Genomic DNA, 20,983 nt, shown 5'->3' on the forward strand with positions numbered 1-20,983 from the left:
GCTTTTATTACAGGAAAGTGCCAGCCACCTTGGCTGGTGCCTGGGACCCTTGCCATCAATTAACCTTCATGTAGTGCTGTCATCTTGGCACTTGAAGGGAGTTTTCTATCCAGAGGTTAAAATGGTCATTTACGACATATTATCACCTATCCTGGTTAGCTTCCCCCCCGCCACCCACCAACTTGACACAAGTCAGAGTTATCTGGAAAAAGAAATCTCAATTGAGAAAATGCTTCATCAGATTGCATCTAGACAACTCTATGGGAAATTTTCTTAATCACTACTTGATAGAGGAGGGCCCAGCCCATTGTGGGTGTTGCCATCCTTGGGCAGGTGGTCCTGAGTGGTATAAGAAAGCAGGCTGAGCAAGTCATGAGGAGCTAGCCGGTAACCAATGTTCCTCCGTGTCCTCTGCTTCAGTTCCTGCCCCCATGTTCCTGCCCCCATGTTCCTGCACCACGTTCCTGCACCCATGTTTCTGCCCCCGTGTTCCTGCCTTGAGTTCCTGTCCTGACTTGCTTCAGTGATGGATTGTTCACCTGGAAGTGTAAGATGAAATAAACCCTTTCCTCCCCAAGTTGCTTTTGGTCATTGCCTTTATCACAGCAATAGAAAAACAAAAAAAAAACAAAAAAAAAAACCAAAAAACTAATGCAGCGCCCTCTGCTGTCCCTGGGCATGTTTCACAGGAGGAGGTAGGCATGCCCAATCAGTGTATGAGATGTAGGCCCACACTGGTCGTTTAAGAAAATTTGCCTTTGAACTCTTGTGGTTTTTCCCATCCCCTTCATCATGAGAAATAAAGCCCCTAGAATACTTCCTTGCAATCCTCTCAAAAAGTAGCTCTTGTTTTTGACTGAATGTCTGTACAGTTAATGTCTGAAACTCTACTACAAAAGTTTCTCTGTTGCGGGGACTAAGAGAAGAGGGAAAAAGTACAGAGACTAGGAACTAGGCTGCTTCATTCCAAATATAAGAAACAATCCATGACACTTGGAATGGCCATGGGGGGTAGAGGGTGTAACTATGGGCATGCAAAAGCTGCTGTTGCTATTTCAGGCTGAGTATTGGAAAGTACAGGAGAATATGCTTTCCCTAATGTGCTACAAGAAAGCAACAGTCCAGTGGCACCAGGGACCGCCACCACAGAGCTATGCCTTCCTCTGAATCCCTCAGTGCTGTCTTCCCTACCCTTCAAGATTAATGCACCCAGAAGTATTTGCACACACTTCAGAAACCAGAGTCAGTCACCTGAAACCTCAAACAGATGTGTCAGAAATAAACTCAACTTATTTTTTGCCAAATACAAAATCAAGCGAAAACAAAACAGAACAGCTTCCAGTGGGGAATGGTCTCCTTGGGCGGCTTCCCCAGTTTCACAGGGGTGCTCAGGCAGAAACCCACCAGTAAATGAGAGACAAGCTGCTAAAAAACTGGTGCCCAGGTATTTACACCAGCTCCATGAAGAGCACTTCTGGATCAGAGTTCTAGAAGTGTCTGGCTGAAGAATGGATGTATCTTACAAGTTTAGAATTAGCTGGAGGTAAGGGGCTGTCCTATGTAAATGATACATTTTGTTGGGACCATAAGAGAGCTGCCATATCTGGGCAGATATGAAGAATTAGAGAATCTTAGGAAGTGGGGTATAGGAAGCGCATGGATTTTGAGGTTAACACACATGAACACATTTCTAAGTCAACAATGTACTAGCTGGGTGGTCCTGAATCATTTCTCTTAAAAATATTTATTAGTTGTATTTACGTTCATTTTATGTATGTGAGCATTTTGCCTGCATGTGCACCCTGTCCCAGATGCCCATGGAGGCCAGAGGAAGGTATTGGATCCCCTGAAACTGGAGTTATAGATAATTGCAAGCTATCATGGGGTGCTGGAAATCAAACTTGGGTCCTCTGTGTAGGGATGGTTGTCTGTGCCCCAAAGCACCACCCCTAGTAGGCAGCAGGTAACTGCTAGGTACCTACCCCCCAGGGTGTGAGGGGCTCGGTCCAACGTGGTTTTCCAGAGAACTCTGCCTTGATACACAGCACCAGCATCCAGCATCCAGCATCCAAGATCATGAGGTAGCCAAGAGAGAGTGAGTATATCTCATCCCAAGTCTTAAGGGGTCCCTGTCTCGGCCACGCCCCGGGTGGTGGGCCGGTACCTAGCAGTTACCTTCTGCCTACTAGGGGCAGTGCTTCAGGGTACAGACAGAAGAGTATTCAGTGCTTTTAACCACTGAGACATCTCTCTAGTCCCTTGAATGACTTCTTTAACCTTTCAGAGTCTTCACTCAATCCCCATAAGCAAATTTTTGAGGGGGCTATTAATATTGTACAATGTAGATGAGGAAAGGAAGGCTCAGAGGAAGGCTGTGGTCCTACAGCCACAGCCATTAAGTTTCAGGGCAAGAATTCAAGCATAGATCTATATAGTGATTTGATTGAAAATGGCCTCCAAAGGCTCATGTGGAGTAGCACTATTAGAAGGTGGGCCTTGTTGGAATAGGTATAGCCTTGTTGGAGGAAGTATGGCTTTATTGGAGGAAGTATGTCATTGGGGATAGACTTTGAGGTTTCAGATGCTCAAGACAGGCCCAGTATCACTCTCTCTTCCTGCTGCCTGTCAATCCAGATGTTGAACTCTCAATTCCCTCTCTAGTGCCTTATTTGCCTGCATGCCACCATGCTGACAATGGACTAAACTTCTGAACTGTAAGCCAGCCCCAATAAAATGTTTTCCCTTGTAAGAGTTGTCCTGATCATGGTGTCTCTTCACAGAACAGAAACCCTAAGACAGAAGTTGGTACCAAGAACTGGGGTGTTGTTGTGATAGGCCTGACAATGTTTTTATTTGGAGGAATGTGAGCTTTGAGACTTTGGATTTAAAAAGTATCTGAACGCTTTAAGTGGGCTTTAATGGGCCATATTAGTGGGAGCATGAAAGACAGTGGTGCTGAGGGTGATTTGAACTGTGGGGCCTGGCTCAAGAAGTTTCAGAGGAGAAGAATATTAGTATGTTGCCTAGAGATCATTCTTATGATATTTTAGTGAAGAATGTGGCTGTTTTCTGGCCTTGTACAAAAAAAAAAATCTGCCTGAGGCTAAATTAAAGAATTATGGGCCGGGCGGTGGTGCACACCTTTAATCCCAGCACTTGGGAGGCAGAGGCAGGCAGATCTCTGTGAGTTTGAGGCTTGGGCTACAGAGTGAGATCCAGGAAAGGCGCAAAGCTACGCAGAGAAACCCTGTCTCGAAAAACAAAAACAAAAACAAAAACAAAAAAAAGAATTATGGATTAATAGCTTTGGCACAGGACATTTTCAAACAACCTAGCACTGACTGTGTTGCATAGTTATTAGTGGCCAGTCTTATGCAGATCTATATTGAAAATAAGCAAGCTGGACAAGGAAAAATACAAAATGTACAGTTGGAGGAGAAAAGAGGCACCAGAATTGTAAAGAGATTAAATAAAAGCCTGATGCTGAGTGGAATAAAGGAACTGGTGACCTCAGAGGAAGTCCCCACCCAGCTAAGCTTCCAATTTGTGAAAAGGAATTAAAGAAAAGTTTAGAGCCAGATATAGGGGTAATACCTTTAATCACAGCACTGGGAAGAAAGAGGCTGGCAGATCTCTGAGTCTGAGGCCAGCCTGGTCACAGAACTACTTCCAGGACAGCCAAGCTTAGGCTGTGAAGGAAACCATTGAAAACAGAAAGCTGGTAAAAATGTATTTGAACAATGGTGCCATGTTCCAGCCCCAAAGTAGCATAACTTGGCAGCTTCAGCCACATTGTTCTGGCTTTAGGGTCAAGAATAGAAGAAAGGGGTTATGGAATCTCCCTCCACAACTAAAGAAAGCTGCTGAGGCCAGGTGTGTGGCAGGGTATCCCTGCATAGAGGCCTAGAGAGGCCATTGTGTGAAGCTATGAAGGTGAAACCTGGATTGCCTTGGAGACCTCAAGATGTTGGAGATGCCAGAGCCATGGGATACCTGCCAAGCAGAGCTGCTAACAGGGAGTAGAGACAGCCCAAGAGAAAGAAGTGTGTTGTAGTCAACAAAGCTGAAAGGAGTTGCAGATCTGAAGAGCACTTGGACATCAGACATGGAGATGCAGAGTTTGAAGTTTGCCCAACTGGTTTTTGGTCTTGCTTTGGTCCAGTATTTACTCATTTATGTTTCATTGCCTATGTTTTGAAACTGTATGCCCTGTGCCATTATACATTGGAAGTATGCGATCTGCTTTTTCATTTTGATTTTATAAGGGATTATAGTTAATAGATTGCATGAGTCTCAGCAGAGACTTTGAACTTTGGACTTTTAAACAGTGCTGATACTGCAATAGACTACAGGGACTTTTGAAGTTGGACTATGACAAGGCCACGAGTGTATGGGGGCCAGGGAGTAGAATGTGGTGGTTTGAATGAAAATGGCCCTCATAGGCACATAGAGAGTGGCAGTACTAGGAGGTATGGCCTTGTTGGAGTATATGTGGCCTTGTTGGAGGAAGTGTGTCACTATGGGGGCAGGCTTTGAGGTCTGATATGCTCAAGCCAGGCCCAGTGTGGCACACAGTCTGTCCTGCTGCTGCCTGCAGATCAAGATGTAGACCTCTCAACTCCTTCTCCAGCACCATGTCTGCCTGCATGATGCCATTTTTGTCCTCCATGACAATAATGGACTAAAGCTCTGACACTGTAAGCTAGCCCCAATTAAATGTTTTCCTTTATAAGAGTTTCCATAGTCATGCTGTCTCTTCACAGCAATAGAAACCCTAAGACAATCTCTCTGGCTTAGCTGCCCATGCGCCACACATTTCCATGGTGTTACCTCGGAAATCTTGAAATCTGAGACCCAGAGTTCACTTCTGGGTTCATAGCGGCCCACAGATCCACTCGAAGCTCCAAGGGCATCAGTTTCTGTGACTTTCGACAGAGATCTGGAGATAAGAGATCTCTGTGGGAGAGAGAGAAAAGCTTGGGGATTGGTATGCTAGCACAGAAATCGTGAACTCTCCACTATCAAAATAATGATGGTATCCTTAGAGTGTGTCAAGTAAGTACACTAACAGCAGTCAACACTGTGTTGGCCACATTACATAGTTACACACCTATTTACATATTGTATTATTTCATGTTTAAGATATTGCTGTGAAGTAGAATTAGCTGACAATCGGGATCAAATTCCTCCCTCCTTTGAGGAGGGGTCAGATAGAATAGTGTCTAGTTGGACTGAGGTCAAGTTCATTGTTACCTTCTGTGATCTGCCTCTCTGGGAATCTGGAGAAGAGTGCAGTTTGCTTGCTAATGCTTCAGGCTCAGGCTCCAAACAGAAGACACTATCATGGGATATGGCCTTGGCTCCCATGCTGCTCTTAGGCCTACATGGAAAGGAAAAGTCTTTTTAAAGCAGTCCAAGGGATTAAGAATCAAAGAACAAGGTATGTTCATGATATAGATACCAGAGACAGCTCGGAAGCAGGGCAGAGATGCATGTGTGCTGAAACAGAAATCGGTCTATGAGATGTGGAGTGAGAACACAAAAACAAAAGTATGGACACATGCAATGTATATACACATAGTACATACATGCATACATACATACATACATACATACATACATACATACATACTGTGGTTTCAAACAAAGTGGCCCCCAAAGGGAGTGGCACTATTAGGAGGTATGGCCTTGTTAGAGTAGTACGGCCTTGTTGGAGGAAGTGTGGGCTTTGAGGTCTCCTTTGCTCAAGCTATGCCCGGTGTTCACTTCCTGTTGCCTGCAAGCCAAGATGTAGAACTCTCAGCATTATATTTATGTGGAATAGTCCTAAGTATCCACACACAAAATAAAAGCTGGATAGCCTTCTCTGGAGGTGGCCTCTTTGGTGACAGAATTTGCTGAAGATTTTTTTCTTCTTTTTTTTTTTTACTTTTTTTTTTACATCCCAACCAAAGTTCCCCCTCCCTCCTCTCCTCCCAGTCCCTCCCCCTTCACCTCCACCTTCCCCCACTCCTCCTCCTCTGACTCTTCAGAAAAGGGGGGCCTCCCATGGCTATCAGCCAGCTGTAGGATATCCAGTCGCAGTGAGAGTAGGCATCTCCTCTTCTATTAAAGCAGGATGAGGCAATCTGGAAGGAGTAATAGGTCCTGAAAGCAGGCAACAGAGTGAGAGACAGCCCCTGCTCTCACTGTTAGGAATCTCACACAAAGACCAAGTAATACAACTGTAACATGTGCAGAGGGCCTAGGTCAGTCCCATGCAGGCTCCCTGCTTGTCGGTTCAGTCTGTGTGAGCCCCTATAACTCCAGGTTTGTTGGTTCTATGAGTTTTCTTGAGGTGCCCTTGACGCCATTGGATCCTACAGTCCTTCCTCCCCCTCTTCTGCAGGATTCCCCGAGCTCTGCCTAATGTTTGGCTGTGGGTCTCTGTGTGTGTTTCCATCAGATTCTGGGTGAAGTCACATAAACATAATTACGTCATTTTGCCCACCCTGCTTCTTCCCTCTAACCCCTCTCATATTCCCCTCCCTCCTTCTCAAATTCAGGACCTTTTAATTTAATTACTGTTACATATATACATAAATATATGAATAAATATATAAGCATAGCCTGCTGATTCCATTCACTGTTGCTTATTTGCATATATTTTCAGGGCAGACCACTTGGGATTCAATAACCAAATAGTATTCACTCTCCCTACCCCCTCCAACTCCTCCTATACTTCCCACTTCTCCCTCTCCTCTTCCATCCCCTTTTTAAATTCACTGTCTCTAATTAGTGCTTCCCATGTGGGGCCATCCATTGGGGCACAGTAAACCTACCAAAGGCCACACCTCTTAAGAAAATTGACACTCTCTAGTAGCCATCAACTGCCAATAGATCCTCAACTAGGGGTAGAGCCTCATAATGCCCTCCTTTATCCATGCTGGAATGGTGACTGTAAAGGCCTGTTTTGTTTTGTTTTCTAACTGTGAGCTGCAATCCCATTTGGGTTTACATAACTGGAAATGTGCAATGATTGAAAACTAATTCGGAATCAACTGCATGATGAATCTGGGGTGTTTCTGGCAATGTTCATCCATGTTGCGTTGTGTGCTTTCGCTGCATCCTTGCTTCTGAACCCACAACACATGCACTTTGCACTCCTCATGTCACACAGTGCCAATGGACACTAAAACACCTCAGCTCAGATTCCAAACTAGTATATGATAAGAGTTGTAGTGCTTTTCTTGTACTTACAGTGTTTTCTGAATTTATGGAAACACATGGCTCAATTATAGGAAAGACAATATTTTCATACTATTGTGCTTCAACGTGGAAATATCAAACCAGTATATCTTAGAGTTGTACTGTGTTAAAATGTCTATTTTTTTATTTGTTTGTTGCATGAGACAGGATCTTACCATGTAACCTTGGATAGCCTGGAACTTGCTATGTAGATCAACCTGGCCTCAAACTCGTAAAGATCACCCTGCCTCTGCCTCCGGAGTACTGGCATTGCAACTTGTGCTACCACACCCAACTGGCTGTAAGTTTTATGGCTGACTGATTGTTTACATGGCTGAAAACCCTGATCTCTCTTCTAAACACTTGAGTGGCATTCTCTAAGGTTTTTGTCCTAGCACATTAAGCAAGGGACAAAGGCCAGGAGTGATCTTCAGGCTCTTCAGTTACACTTTATTTAATTTATGCTTCTTTCAAAAATACCCCCCTTATGTCTCTCTCAACATTTCTTAGTGTGGCTGTGGTAGTTTGAATGTAGTTGATCCCCATAAGCTCATAAGGAGTGGCACTGTTAGGAGGTGTGGCTTTGTTGGAGTAGGTATAGCCTTGTTGAAGGAAGTGTGTCACTGTGGAGGTGGATTTGAGGTCTCATATATGCTCAAGCCAAGCACAGTATCTCAGACAACTTGCTGTTGCCTGTGGGTCAAGATGCATTAACTCCCAGCTCCTTCTCCAGCACCATGTCTGCCTGCAAGCTGCCATGTCCCACCATGATGATAATGGACTAAATCTCTGAAACTGTAAGCCAGCCCCAATTAAATGTTTTCCTTTATAAGAGTTGGCGTGGTCATGGTCTCTCTTCACAGCAATAGAAACTCTAAGACATTGGCAAATACAGCAGAGTAAAGAGACTATTTTGGAGTGAGAAGCTACCATTTTTTGTAGAAATAGCCATTACCAATTTGCAGAAACAATGCAGGGTAAACCAGATAGTCTCTCCATCCCCTACCCCTCTGTTGTGTAGACAGGCTTCTTCTAGTCTTACTTTGAACTCTGAGACAATGTTCTACAATGGCATTGCTTGTAAGGTATGAAATAAGCCCTTTTGTCCAACACCCTTCCCCTTGGCAAAGCTATCTGAAAGTCCTCCTCGTGGGTACACTCATTAAAGAACCATAGATACTTTAATGTCATAATGATATGGGAAGTGTTTAGGGGAGGGGAGTATTGGGAGAATCTTAGCACGGCAGAGCCTCAGAGAGTGGCTAGGAGCAATGGTGTACTCTAAATGTCTGCAGTTTAATGTCATGAGAATTGACCGAAGTCTTCCATAGAGGGAGATCCGATTGGCCTAGGGACAGCTGCAGGCACAGGCAGGATATCCCGAGGAAAGAGAAAGATGATGTTTAAATTGGAACACCACATATAGAAGTGTGAATGGGCCTGAGTGAGTGGCTGAGAAACAGCCTTCCCCATATACCTGTGACCACCCAGTGTCCCGAGGGGAAATGAAAGATGGATTGAACTTGCTAGCTTGTTTGTGTGCTTTAAAGCAACAAAAGATGTTATGCTTAAGCTCACCTATGCTAAAAATGTTCCTTTTCCTGAGATTTGATTCCTTAGAGATCTAGACTCCATTTTCCAGATCTGCAGCCTAGGGATGAGGTAAGCAAACCAGGCCCAAAGACCAAAACTCTGCATGACATGGGCCGTCCTGACTTTATGAAACGGGCCACGAGCTCCTCGTGAGCAGTAGGGCTCGTGCCTGTTCTCGATGCAGCTCCAGCCCCGCCCCCCCCACCCCCACCCCCCACCCCCCACCCCCGGGCTTACTTGGGCTCCATCATTTGGACTTCTGCCACTGACTTGAGACTGCCGCTGGAAAACCTTGGCTTTTGCTCTTTCCCTTCTGGGACACCTTCTGGCTCTTTCTTCTTTTTCTTGCCAAAAAAGTTCCTAAAGGCTTTAAACTTGGATTTCTTCTTTGCTGGAAGTGAGAAATGGATGTGAGGCGGAGTGCAGGAGAGGAAGTGAAGGTAGCAGACAGACAGAGCTGTAGTGACAGGAAGAGAGCTGTGATCTCAGGGGCCTTGCAGATTTTGCCTCTGGCCCCCACTGTACCACTTATTTGTTTGTGACACCCTTAGAAATTCAGTAAGCAAGTGTCTGGATTGTTGTGGAAAGGAACAACCCAGGTCACAGTTTGGGGTATTAAGGCTACCTCAATTTAGGCCAAACTCATAAAGTACTCATTTGCTTGTCAATTTCAATGACTTCAATGACTGCATTTTATTTTTTGGCCTTCATCTTTTGTTGTTGTTGAAGAGAAGGCCCAGGATATCTATATATCTATATCTATATCTATATATATCGAGAGAGAGAGAGAGAGAGAGAGAGAGAGAGAGAGACCAGCTGGCCTTGAAATCATGATCTTCCTGCCTCAACCTCCCTAGTGCTGATATTACAGGCCTGTGATACTCACCCCCAAATATGGCCTTATCTGTATTCTTTTAATTTTGCAAATCTAGGAAATTGTGGGGTTTAAAAAAAACCACAAGGTCTTATTCCGTAGCGCAGGATGGCCTCAAACTTGGGTTCCTCCTACCTGAGCAGCCAGAGGGCTGGTACAACCTTTCGCTACCACCCTGGTGTCAGAGACCAAACATGGACCATGGAAGGTACAAGCTAGGCCAGAGAACAAGCCCCTACCCTAAACCAGATGCCCCCAAAGATAAAGAACAGGTCAAGCAGGTCAGGTAGCATAGCAACAGAACAATGGGCCCTGACCAGTGACCTTACCACCTAGCAGCCTCACAACTTGCACAACTTGCACGTAGTCCTTCACCTGCACGTCCCCCTTCACCTGCACATACGGCACGTACTGCACCCCTTCCCTCCTTCCCTCCCCCTCCCATGCTATATAAGCCTTGCTGAGGAGAATAAAATTTGCAGCTTGATCAGAACACTGTCTTGCTGTCTTCTCTCGTGTCTTCCCCATCCCTCTCATTCTCTCCCACAGGTGGGTCGCCCCCGTTGATACACTGCTGGCCGGGGCACCCTGGGTTTGGCCTTGTATTTTAATTTCTTAAGTCTCATAAAGTGTGGGAGATAAAAACAAAACAAAACAACAGCAAAAAAACCCCAAAACAAAAAGCAAACAAACAAACAAAACCCCATAGCTCAAGCTGGCCAAAAACTCTCAATCCTCCTGTCTCTTCACCACCCAGGCCTGACTTTGTCTTTTAACGTTTTAATGTTGTAAATGTAGGGTATTCTAGGGGTGAAAAAACAGAACTCAGACTTTCAATTCTCCTGACTCCACACCCCAAGTATTGGTATTACAGGCCTGTAACGCCACCTAGGCATTGACTTCTCTTTCAAACTTTGAAATTTCTTCAATCTATAAAATTGAGGGGGTTGGAAAAATGGGGCCTCACTATGTGTTAGAGGCCAGCCTCACACACTTGATCCTGCTGTCCCCAATCCAGGCATTGCCTTCTCTTTTACTGTTCTATTTTTTTAATATATGAAATTGTGAGGTTTTTTTAAAGGTCCCAATATGTAGCCTAAGCAGGCTACACACTCTTGATCCTCCTGCCTCCACACCTCAAGTGATTTTATTAAAGGCCTATGCCACCTACCAAGGCTTGACCTTCACTTTTAATCTTTTAATTTCTTAAATCTAGGGCATTGTGTGTGTTTCTTTTCTAAAAAGGCCTCTCTGTGTAAATGAGAAGTGTCCTTAAATTCCATCCTTTGGTTTCCACACACTTACGGCTGGTATTGGAGGCCTATGCCACCACACCAGGCTTGACCATCTCTTTTAACCTTTTAAATGCTTAAGTCTAGGAAAGTGTGGGGATTAAAACAACAGGGTCTTGTGGTGATATTTTGTTTGTGCTCTAACAAAAAGCTTGCCTGGAGATCAGAGTGTGGAGGCAGCCACTAGTTAACCATACAGGCCAGACAGTGGTGGCACACACCTTTAATCCCAGCACTTGGGAGGAGGAAGCAGGAGGATCAGGAGTTCAAGACCACCTTGGTCTACACAAGATTGATCCAGTCTAAAAGAGAAACAGAGCCAGGCAGTGGAGGCTCATGCCTTTAATCCCAGCACTAGGGAGGTGGAGACAGGAATCTAAGGTGGGAGGAGACAGGAGCTCAGCCTCTGTTGGTCTGAGGATTCAGTAGAGGTAAGAGGTCTTTCTAGTGGCTGGTTCCTTTGCTTCTCTGATCTTTCAGCGTTTACCCCATATCTGACTCCAGGTTTTTATTATTAAGACCAATTAGAATTTGCACTACAGCTCAGGCTGCCCTCTCATTTGGGATTCTCTTACCTCCACACCCAGAGTGCCAGTACAGCAAGCTGTAGTACCAGCTCAGGCCTTATCTTTTACTCTTTTCATTTTTTTTCCCCAAGACTTATTTATTTATTATGTATACAGTGCTCTGCCTGCATGTATGCCTGCACTCCAGAAGAGGGCGCCAGATCTCATTGCAGATGGTTGTGAGCCAGAAGAGGGTGCCAGATCTCATTACAGATGGTTGTGAGCCACCATGTGGTTGCTGGGAATTGAACTCAGGACCTCTGGAAGAACAGCCAGTGCTCTTAACCTCTGAGCTATCTCTCCAGCCCCTCTTTTCATTTCTTTAGTCTAGGAATCTGGGGTGGTTAAAAAACTCATCTTTATCCCTCCACACCTGGAGTTTGGAATTGTAGGACTTTGCTACCACCCCAGGCTTGGCTACACCCTAGTTGATATAGGCCTCCACTGCAGCCTAGACTTTCTCTTTTAGTCTTTTTTTTTTTTTTTTTTGAGCTGAGGATCGAACCCTGGGCCTTGCGCTTGCTAGGCAAGCGCTCTACCACTGGGCTAAATCCCCAACCCCCTCTTTTAGTCTTTTAATGTTTAAATTAAAAATTGGAGTTTGGGAGTTTAAAAAATTTGGGAGTTTAAAAACCAAGGTCTCACACCGTAGCCCAGGTTGGCCTGGAACTCACAATCTTCCTGTCTCCACACACTGAGTGCTGGAATTGCTGGCCTGTGCCACCACCCAGGCCAGGTGTTCTTTTTTAAGTGTCTAATTTCTTAAATCAAAGTTGTGAGGGGAAAAAAACAGGGTCTCACTATGTGGATGAAGGTAGCCCCAAACTCTTCATCATCCTGCCTCCACCTCCAAGTGCTGGTATTCTAGGCCAGCACCATCAATCTTTTAATCTTTTAACTTTGTAAATCTGTGAAACTGTGAGGTTTTTTTTAAGGGTTTTGATATGTAGCCTAGGCTGGCCTCAAACTGTTGATCCACTTGCCTTGACACCAAGAATACTGGTATGCAGGTGATTGTGGAGTTAAAAAACAGGGTCTCACTTCATAGATGAGGCTAGCTTCAAACCCTTAATCTTCCTGCCCCTGAGTGCTGGGAGTACAGAACTAAGGTTTACAGGTGCAGTTCTAATTGCTACAGTCATAATTGCAGTTTTGTGCCAGAAAAGCTTCACAGTTAGCCCCTTGTGGGGAAATGCCCTGGTGTGCACTCTTCTGTGGAAGGACCCTTCTGTATGCTCTGAATATATCTTGCTCTCATTGGTTGATAATAAAAGCTAATTTAGCCTATAGCCAGGCAGAATAAGGCTGGGCAGGAAAGCCAAACGGAGATACAGGGAGAAGAAGGGTGGAGTCGGAGGAGATGCTAACCAGATGCCCAAGGAACAAGATGCCAAAGGACCTGTAGGCCATGGGCCACATGGCCATGCATAGATTAATAGAAATGGGTTAATTTAAATGTAAGAGCTATTTAGCAATAAGCCTGAGCCATTGGCCAAACATTTATAATTAATACAAGCCTCTGAGTGATTATTTGGATGTGGGGTGGGACAGAGAAAAGCCTCCGTTTACAACACTCTTCACCTATTGGTGAGGTGGAAACACTCCTACCGTGGCCATTTTGAATCAGTTTCTGAAACCGGCTTGAGCCAGTTTGAGCAAGTCTGAGCCAGTCTGAGCCAGCTCCAACACACCAATCACTAATGCAGGCCGTTAGAGAAGAGTTGGGCTAAGCAGGAAAGAACCTGCCACATTTCAGCCAGTGCAAGCACTACCATCTGCTTTTGAAACAAGAAGAACAGGATTGACCTTATAAACATTCACCATGCTTAGAAATATAGGGCCTACACCCCCCCACACCCCACACTTTGCTTCAAAAATCCCAGAATGGGTGCCAGGAAAGCAAAGCTAGATATTTTGGAGTTGCAAACCCACTTCTTACAAACCAGCAAAGACAAGGTAGACGCATCAACAGCTGGTAGCTCCATTTGTAACACAACCAGCAAACATGGAATGGCTGAGTAAAAAAACTGACAAGGCTGTAAAACCAAACTTGCCAAACATAATCATGTCCTGAGTAGACAAAATCACACTCACACACATTTTATCCTCCTAAATTAACAGGATGACTCGTGTGCTAGCATTTCAATATGCACAGATTCGGTTTTTCTCACCCATTTTGCGTTCTTTGAAGGGAAGGAACAACTTACTTTCCCAGAAGGATTCAAAATACTTTAAATGATGCATATCTCTTTCCACTAGAGGCACTACAGGACAAGGAATGCTTCCATTGTACCTTTGGGGGCTAACTGCTGTGAGTATGGGGTTTGCATAGCTTTGCTAACAGGGATTTGGGGCAACACAAAAAGACCAAATTGGTAAACATAGTGTGTTGGATGCTCAGTGATCCTGAGCCATGGCATGGAAGCAGGGCACCACCTTAGACAGTAACCAGTTGCTAGACACATTTGTGAAATCCTAATACAATCAAAGATGTTTGCCAGATATGAGTATATAAATATGCCTTTTCAGGGTTTCTTTTTGTAAGGGTTGCTTTTAAATTGCCAGCAGATGAGCCACAAAATGCTGGTTTTCAAAAGCCACTGAAAATACAAAGGGTAGTTAGGCAGGTAGGGGTAAAAACTTTACACCCTGCAGGCCTATAACTTGTGTGTCCACAAGGTGTCGCTGTTACAAGTCAGAGAACAGCGCTGACAGCTGACAGCTGACAGCTATCTGGCTTTCTTGAACACAGCCATTGATTTCTGTGTCCAAACCAATTTCCAAACAGCAAGCAACTTTCAAAATCATTACTCAACAAAAACCTGAATGAACGTGTCACGTGCTAAGAAACAGCCCTTTAAAGGCTGCTCCCCACCACCTGCAGAAGAAATCACAACTAAATACAGTGAAGAAATTGTTTCTACTTCTTCCTCTGTTTGCTTATCCATCATGCACATGGGCAGTCCATTCCATCTGAATTAAATTTAGCTTTAAAATGCATAATATAAAATGACAACCTTTACCTCCCTTCCATCACCAAATGGCCATTTTTTTTAAATGTGATCTTTTGAAAATTCTAGAGAACAAACCCACAGCATTTCCCTCTAGCCAGCCTTCATCAAGATTACCGCACTGCTGCACTCTTCTGTAGGCATCTGGCTCAGTCAGCTGATGGCTTAGTTGGGTCTGCTTTGGTGAGGAGACATTTCACTCATTCATTCGTTCATCCATCCATTCATTCATTCACATCCATGTCTTGAATATTCTGCAGTGCCTAATAACTCTCTGGAGGTTCTACTCTCGGGCTTCCTAGATAGTCTTTTAAGCCATACATGACTGAAGAAAACTCAGCAAACCAATGAAAAAACAACCCAATCAGGTATTACATTTGGTTCTGTCTTTAAAGTCAATTTTCACTTTGTGTCTCATAGTTCCACTTTTGAATATACTTTGGAAGAGAAATGGTAATGGGGTGACCATATTAAAACTGAGTCACATACATATATTAACTTCATACATATATAACTTCAGTATATTCAGTACATAGTTACATACATATGTAACTTCACAATGAAACCCATTATTTTAAACTCAGTGTTTAAACACATTATTTATAGAATCAGTGTTGGTGAATTATCTCTCGGTTTCTATGAATTCCTCTCAGGTTCTTCTATCACTCATAGATGGCACCACAATTTAGCTAATGAATACATATTTGAAGAAGGTTTGCAAATGGGATTTATTTTATTTTTAATTTAATATTTTTAATTATTAGCATACAAAGTATTAGGTTTCCTTGTGGCATTTTCACATAACGTTTTCTTGTTGATTCTCCTCCCATATCATCTCCGCATCCCATTGTCCCCGCCGCCATCATGGTTGCCTGTTCTGTGGGCTCCTCCCTTCCTCAACACCCCTTCCCCGCCGTCATCACGGTTGCTGTGCTCTGTTGTCTCCTCCCTTCCTCAACACCCCTTCCCCGCCTTCATCATGGTTGCTGTGCTCTGTTGTCTCCTCCCTTCCTCAACACCCCTTCCCCGCCATCATCACGGTTGCTGTGCTCTGTGGGCTCCTCCCTTCCTCAACACCCCTTCCCCGTCATCATGGCTGCTGTGCTCTGTGGGCTCCTCCCTTCGTCAACACCCCTTCCCCGCCCCCATCATGGCTGCTGTGCTCTGTTGTCTCCTCCCTTCCTCAACACCCCTTCCCCGCCGTCATCATGGCTGCTGTGCTCTGTGGGCTCCTCCCTTCCTCAACACCCCTTCCCCGCCCCCATCATGGCTGCTGTGCTCTGTGGGCTCCTCCCTTCCTCAACACCCCTTCCCCGCCCCCATCATGGCTGCTGTGCTCTGTTGTCTCCTCCCTTCCTCAACACCCCTTCCCTGCCCCCATCATGGCTGCTGTGCTCTGTGGGCTCCTCCCTTCCTCAACACCCCTTCCCCGCCGTCATCATGGCTGCTGTGCTCTGTGGGCTCCTCCCTTCGTCAACACCCCTTCCCCGCCCCCATCATGGCTGCTGTGCTCTGTTGTCTCCTCCCTTCCTCAACACCCCTTCCCCGCCGTCATCATGGCTGCTGTGCTCTGTGGGCTCCTCCCTTCCTCAACACCCCTTCCCCGCCGCCATCACGGTTGCTGTGCTCTGTGGGCTCCTCCCTTCCTCAACACCCCTTCCCCGCGGCTGCCATCATGGCTGCTGTGCTCTGTGGTTTCCTCCCTTCCTCAACACCCCTTCCCCGCCGTCATCATGGTTGCTGTGCTCTGTTGTCTCCTCCCTTCCTCAACACCCCTTCCCCGCCGTCATCATGGCTGCTGTGCTCTGTGGGCTCCTCCCTTCCTCAACACCCCTTCCCCGCCGCCATCACGGCTGCTGTGCTCTGTTGTCTCCTCCCTTCCTCAACACCCCTTCCCCGCCCCCATCATGGCTGCTGTGCTCTGTGGGCTCCTCCCTTCCTCAACACCCCTTCCCCGCCGTCATCATGGCTGCTGTGCTCTGTGGGCTCCTCCCTTCCTCAACACCCCTTCCCCGCCGTCATCATGGCTGCTGTGCTCTGTGGGCTCCTCCCTTCCTCAACACCCCTTCCCCGCCCCCATCATGGTTGCCTATTCTGTGGGCTCCTCCCTTCCTCAACACCCCTTCCCCGCCGCCATCATGGCTGCTGTGCTCTGTTGTCTCCTCCCTTCCTCAACACCCCTTCCCCGCCCCCATCATGGTTGCTGTGCTCTGTTGTCTCCTCCCTTCCTCAACACCCCTTCCCCGCCGTCATCATGGCTGCTGTGCTCTGTGGGCTCCTCCCTTCCTCAACACCCCTTCCCCGCCGCCATCATGGCTGCTGTGCTCTGTTGTCTCCTCCCTTTCTCAACACCCCTTCCCCGCGGCCGCCATCATGGTTGCTGTGCTCTGTGGGCTCCTCCCTTCCTCAACACCCCTTCCCCGCGGCCGCCATCATGGTTGCTGTGCTCTGTTGTCTCCTCCCTTCCTCAACACCCCTTCCCCGCCGCCATCATGGCTGCTGTGCTCTGTGGGCTCCTCCCTTCCTCAACACCCCTTCCCCGCCGCCATCATGGCTGCTGTGCTCTGTGGGCTCCTCCCTTCCTCAACACCCCTTCCCCGCGGCCGCCATCATGGTTGCTGTGCTCTGTTGTCTCCTCCCTTCCTCAACACCCCTTCCCCGCCGCCATAATGGTTGCTGTGCTCTGTGGGCTCCTCCCTTCCTCAACACCCCTTCCCCGCCGCCATCATGGCTGCTGTGCTCTGTTGTCTCCTCCCTTCCTCAACACCCCTTCCCCGCCCCCATCATGGTTGCTGTGCTCTGTTGTCTCCTCCCTTCCTCAACACCCCTTCCCCGCCGTCATCATGGCTGCTGTGCTCTGTGGGCTCCTCCCTTCCTCAACACCCCTTCCCCGCCGCCATCATGGCTGCTGTGCTCTGTTGTCTCCTCCCTTTCTCAACACCCCTTCCCCGCGGCCGCCATCATGGTTGCTGTGCTCTGTGGGCTCCTCCCTTCCTCAACACCCCTTCCCCGCGGCCGCCATCATGGTTGCTGTGCTCTGTTGTCTCCTCCCTTCCTCAACACCCCTTCCCCGCCGCCATCATGGCTGCTGTGCTCTGTGGGCTCCTCCCTTCCTCAACACCCCTTCCCCGCCGCCATCATGGCTGCTGTGCTCTGTGGGCTCCTCCCTTCCTCAACACCCCTTCCCCGCGGCCGCCATCATGGTTGCTGTGCTCTGTTGTCTCCTCCCTTCCTCAACACCCCTTCCCCGCCGCCATAATGGTTGCTGTGCTCTGTGGGCTCCTCCCTTCCTCAACACCGCTTCCCCGCCGCCATCACGGTTGCTGTGCTCTGTGGGCTCCTCCCTTCCTCAACACCCCTTCCCCGCGGCTGCCATCATGGCTGCTGTGCTCTGTGGTTTCCTCCCTTCCTCAACACCCCTTCCCCGCCCCCATCATGGCTGCTGTGCTCTATGGGCTCCTCCCTTCCTCAACACCCCTTCCCCGCCATCATCATGGCTGCTGTGCTCTGTGGGCTCCTCCCTTCCTCAACACCCCTTCCCCGCCGCCATCACGGTTGCTGTGCTCTGTGGGCTCCTCCCTTCCTCAACACCCCTTCCCCGCGGCTGCCATCATGGCTGCTGTGCTCTGTGGTTTCCTCCCTTCCTCAACACCCCTTCCCCGCCGTCATCATGGCTGCTGTGCTCTGTGGGCTCCTCCCTTCCTCAACACCCCTTCCCCGCCGCCATCACGGTTGCTGTGCTCTGTGGGCTCCTCCCTTCCTCAACACCCCTTCCCCGCGGCTGCCATCATGGCTGCTGTGCTCTGTGGTTTCCTCCCTTCCTCAACACCCCTTCCCCGCCCCCATCATGGCTGCTGTGCTCTATGGGCTCCTCCCTTCCTCAACACCCCTTCCCCGCCGTCATCATGGCTGCTGTGCTCTGTGGGCTCCTCCCTTCCTCAACACCCCTTCCCCGCCGCCATCACGGTTGCTGTGCTCTGTGGGCTCCTCCCTTCCTCAACACCCCTTCCCCGCGGCTGCCATCATGGCTGCTGTGCTCTGTGGTTTCCTCCCTTCCTCAACACCCCTTCCCCGCCCCCATCATGGCTGCTGTGCTCTGTGGGCTCCTCCCTTCCTCAACACCCCTTCCCCGCCCCCATCATGGCTGCTGTGCTCTGTTGTCTCCTCCCTTCCTCAACACCCCTTCCCCGCCCCCATCACGGCTGCTGTGCTCTGTGGGCTCCTCCCTTCCTCAACACCCCTTCCCCGCCCCCATCATGGCTGCTGTGCTCTGTGGACTCCTCCCTTCCTCAACACCCCTTCCCCGCCCCCATCATGGCTGCTGTGCTCTGTTGTCTCCTCCCTTCCTCAACACCCCTTCCCCGCCCCCATCACGGCTGCTGTGCTCTGTGGGCTCCTCCCTTCCTCAACACCCCTTCCCCGCCCCCATCACGGCTGCTGTGCTCTGTTGTCTCCTCCCTTCCTCAACACCCCTTCCCCGCCGCCATCATGGCTGCTGTGCTCTGTTGTCTCCTCCCTTCCTCAACACCCCTTCCCCGCCGCCATCATGGTTGCTGTGCTCTGTTGTCTCCTCCCTTCCTCAACACCCCTTCCCCGCCGTCATCATGGTTGCTGTGCTCTGTTGTCTCCTCCCTTCCTCAACACCCCTTCCCCGCCGTCATCATGGCTGCTGTGCTCTGTTGTCTCCTCCCTTCCTCAACACCCCTTCCCCGCGGCCGCCATCATGGTTGCTGTGCTCTGTGGGCTCCTCTCTTCCTCAACACCCCTTCCCCGCCGTCATCATGGTTGCCTGTTCTGTGGGCTCCTCCCTTCCTCAACACCCCTTCCCCGCCGCCATCATGGCTGCTGTGCTCTGTTGTCTCCTCCCTTCCTCAACACCCCTTCCCCGCCTTCATCATGGTTGCTGTGCTCTGTGGTCTCCTCCCTTCCTCAACACCCCTTCCCCGCCCCCATCACGGCTGCTGTGCTCTGTTGTCTCCTCCCTTCCTCAACACCCCTTCCCCGCCTTCATCATGGCTGCTGTGCTCTGTGGGCTCCTCCCTTCCTCAACACCCCTTCCCCGCCATCATCATGGTTGCCTGTTCTGTGGGCTCCTCCCTTCCTCAACACCCCTTCCCCGCCCCCATCACGGCTGCTGTGCTCTGTGGACTCCTCCCTTCCTCAACACCCCTTCCCCGCCTTCATCATGGTTGCTGTGCTCTGTGGTCTCCTCCCTTCCTCAACACCCCTTCCCCGCCCCCATCACGGCTGCTGTGCTCTGTTGTCTCCTCCCTTCCTCAACACCCCTTCCCCGCCTTCATCATGGCTGCTGTGCTCTGTTGTCTCCTCCCTTCCTCAACACCCCTTCCCCGCCCCCATCACGGCTGCTGTGCTCTGTTGTCTCCTCCCTTCCTCAACACCCCTTCCCCGCCCCCATCATGGCTGCTGTGCTCTGTTGTCTCCTCCCTTCCTCAACACCCCTTCCCCGCGGCCGCCATCATGGTTGCTGTGCTCTGTGGGCTCCTCCCTTCCTCAACACCCCTTCCCCGCCGTCATCATGGTTGCTGTGCTCTGTTGTCTCCTCCCTTCCTCAACACCCCTTCCCCGCCCCCATCATGGTTGCTGTGCTCTGTTGTCTCCTCCCTTCCTCAACACCCCTTCCCCGCCCCCATCATGGTTGCTGTGCTCTGTGGGCTCCTCCCTTCCTCAACACCCCTTCCCCGCCCCCATCACGGCTGCTGTGCTCTGATGGCTCCTCCCTTCCTCAACACCCCTTCTCCGCCGTCATCATGGCTGCTGTGCTCTGTGGGCTCCTCCCTTCCTCAACACCCCTTCCCCGCCGTCATCATGGCTGCTGTGCTCTGTGGGCTGCTCCCTTCCTCAACACCCCTTCCCCGCCCCCATCATGGTTGCTGTGCTCTGTGGGCTCCTCCCTTCCTCAACACCCCTTCCCCGCCACCATCATGGTTGCTGTGCTCTGTTGTCTCCTCCCTTCCTCAACACCCCTTCCCTGCCCCCATCATGGCTGCTGTGCTCTGTGGACTCCTCCCTTCCTCAACACCCCTTCCCCGCCGTCATCATGGTTGCTGTGCTCTGTTGTCTCCTCCCTTCCTCAACACCCCTTCCCCGCCGTCATCATGGTTGCCTGTTCTGTGGGCTCCTCCCTTCCTCAACACCCCTTCCCCGCCGTCATCATGGTTGCTGTGCTCTGTGGGCTCCTCCCTTCCTCAACACCCCTTCCCCGCTGTCATCATGGCTGCTGTGCTCTGTTGTCTCCTCCCTTCCTCAACACCCCTTCCCCGCCGTCATCATGGTTGCTGTGCTCTGTGGGCTCCTCCCTTCCTCAACACCCCTTCCCCGCGGCCATCATGGCTGCTGTGCTCTGTGGGCTCCTCCCTTCCTCAACACCCCTTCCGCGCCCTCATCATGGTTGCCTGTTTT

At 49.0% G+C, this 20,983-nt stretch overlaps 1 protein-coding gene across 1 annotated transcript in view; it reads right to left on the reverse strand.

Moving 5' to 3' along the window:
- Kiaa1210 (KIAA1210 ortholog) overlaps window positions 1–20,983 on the reverse strand; it is a 54,034-nt gene that overhangs the window by 31,451 nt on the left and 1,600 nt on the right. The window contains exons 3-5 of the mRNA XM_059251423.1: window positions 9,058–9,211; window positions 5,254–5,380; window positions 4,831–4,956 (exon numbers count right to left, since the gene is read on the reverse strand). Coding sequence (XP_059107406.1) covers window positions 4,831–4,956; window positions 5,254–5,380; window positions 9,058–9,211 — 407 coding nt within the window. The remainder of the gene's footprint in view (window positions 1–4,830; window positions 4,957–5,253; window positions 5,381–9,057; window positions 9,212–20,983) is intronic.

The sequence above is a fragment of the Peromyscus eremicus genome, chromosome X, assembly GCF_949786415.1.
Source record: "Peromyscus eremicus chromosome X, PerEre_H2_v1, whole genome shotgun sequence".
Classification (NCBI taxonomy): Eukaryota; Metazoa; Chordata; class Mammalia; order Rodentia; family Cricetidae; genus Peromyscus; species Peromyscus eremicus.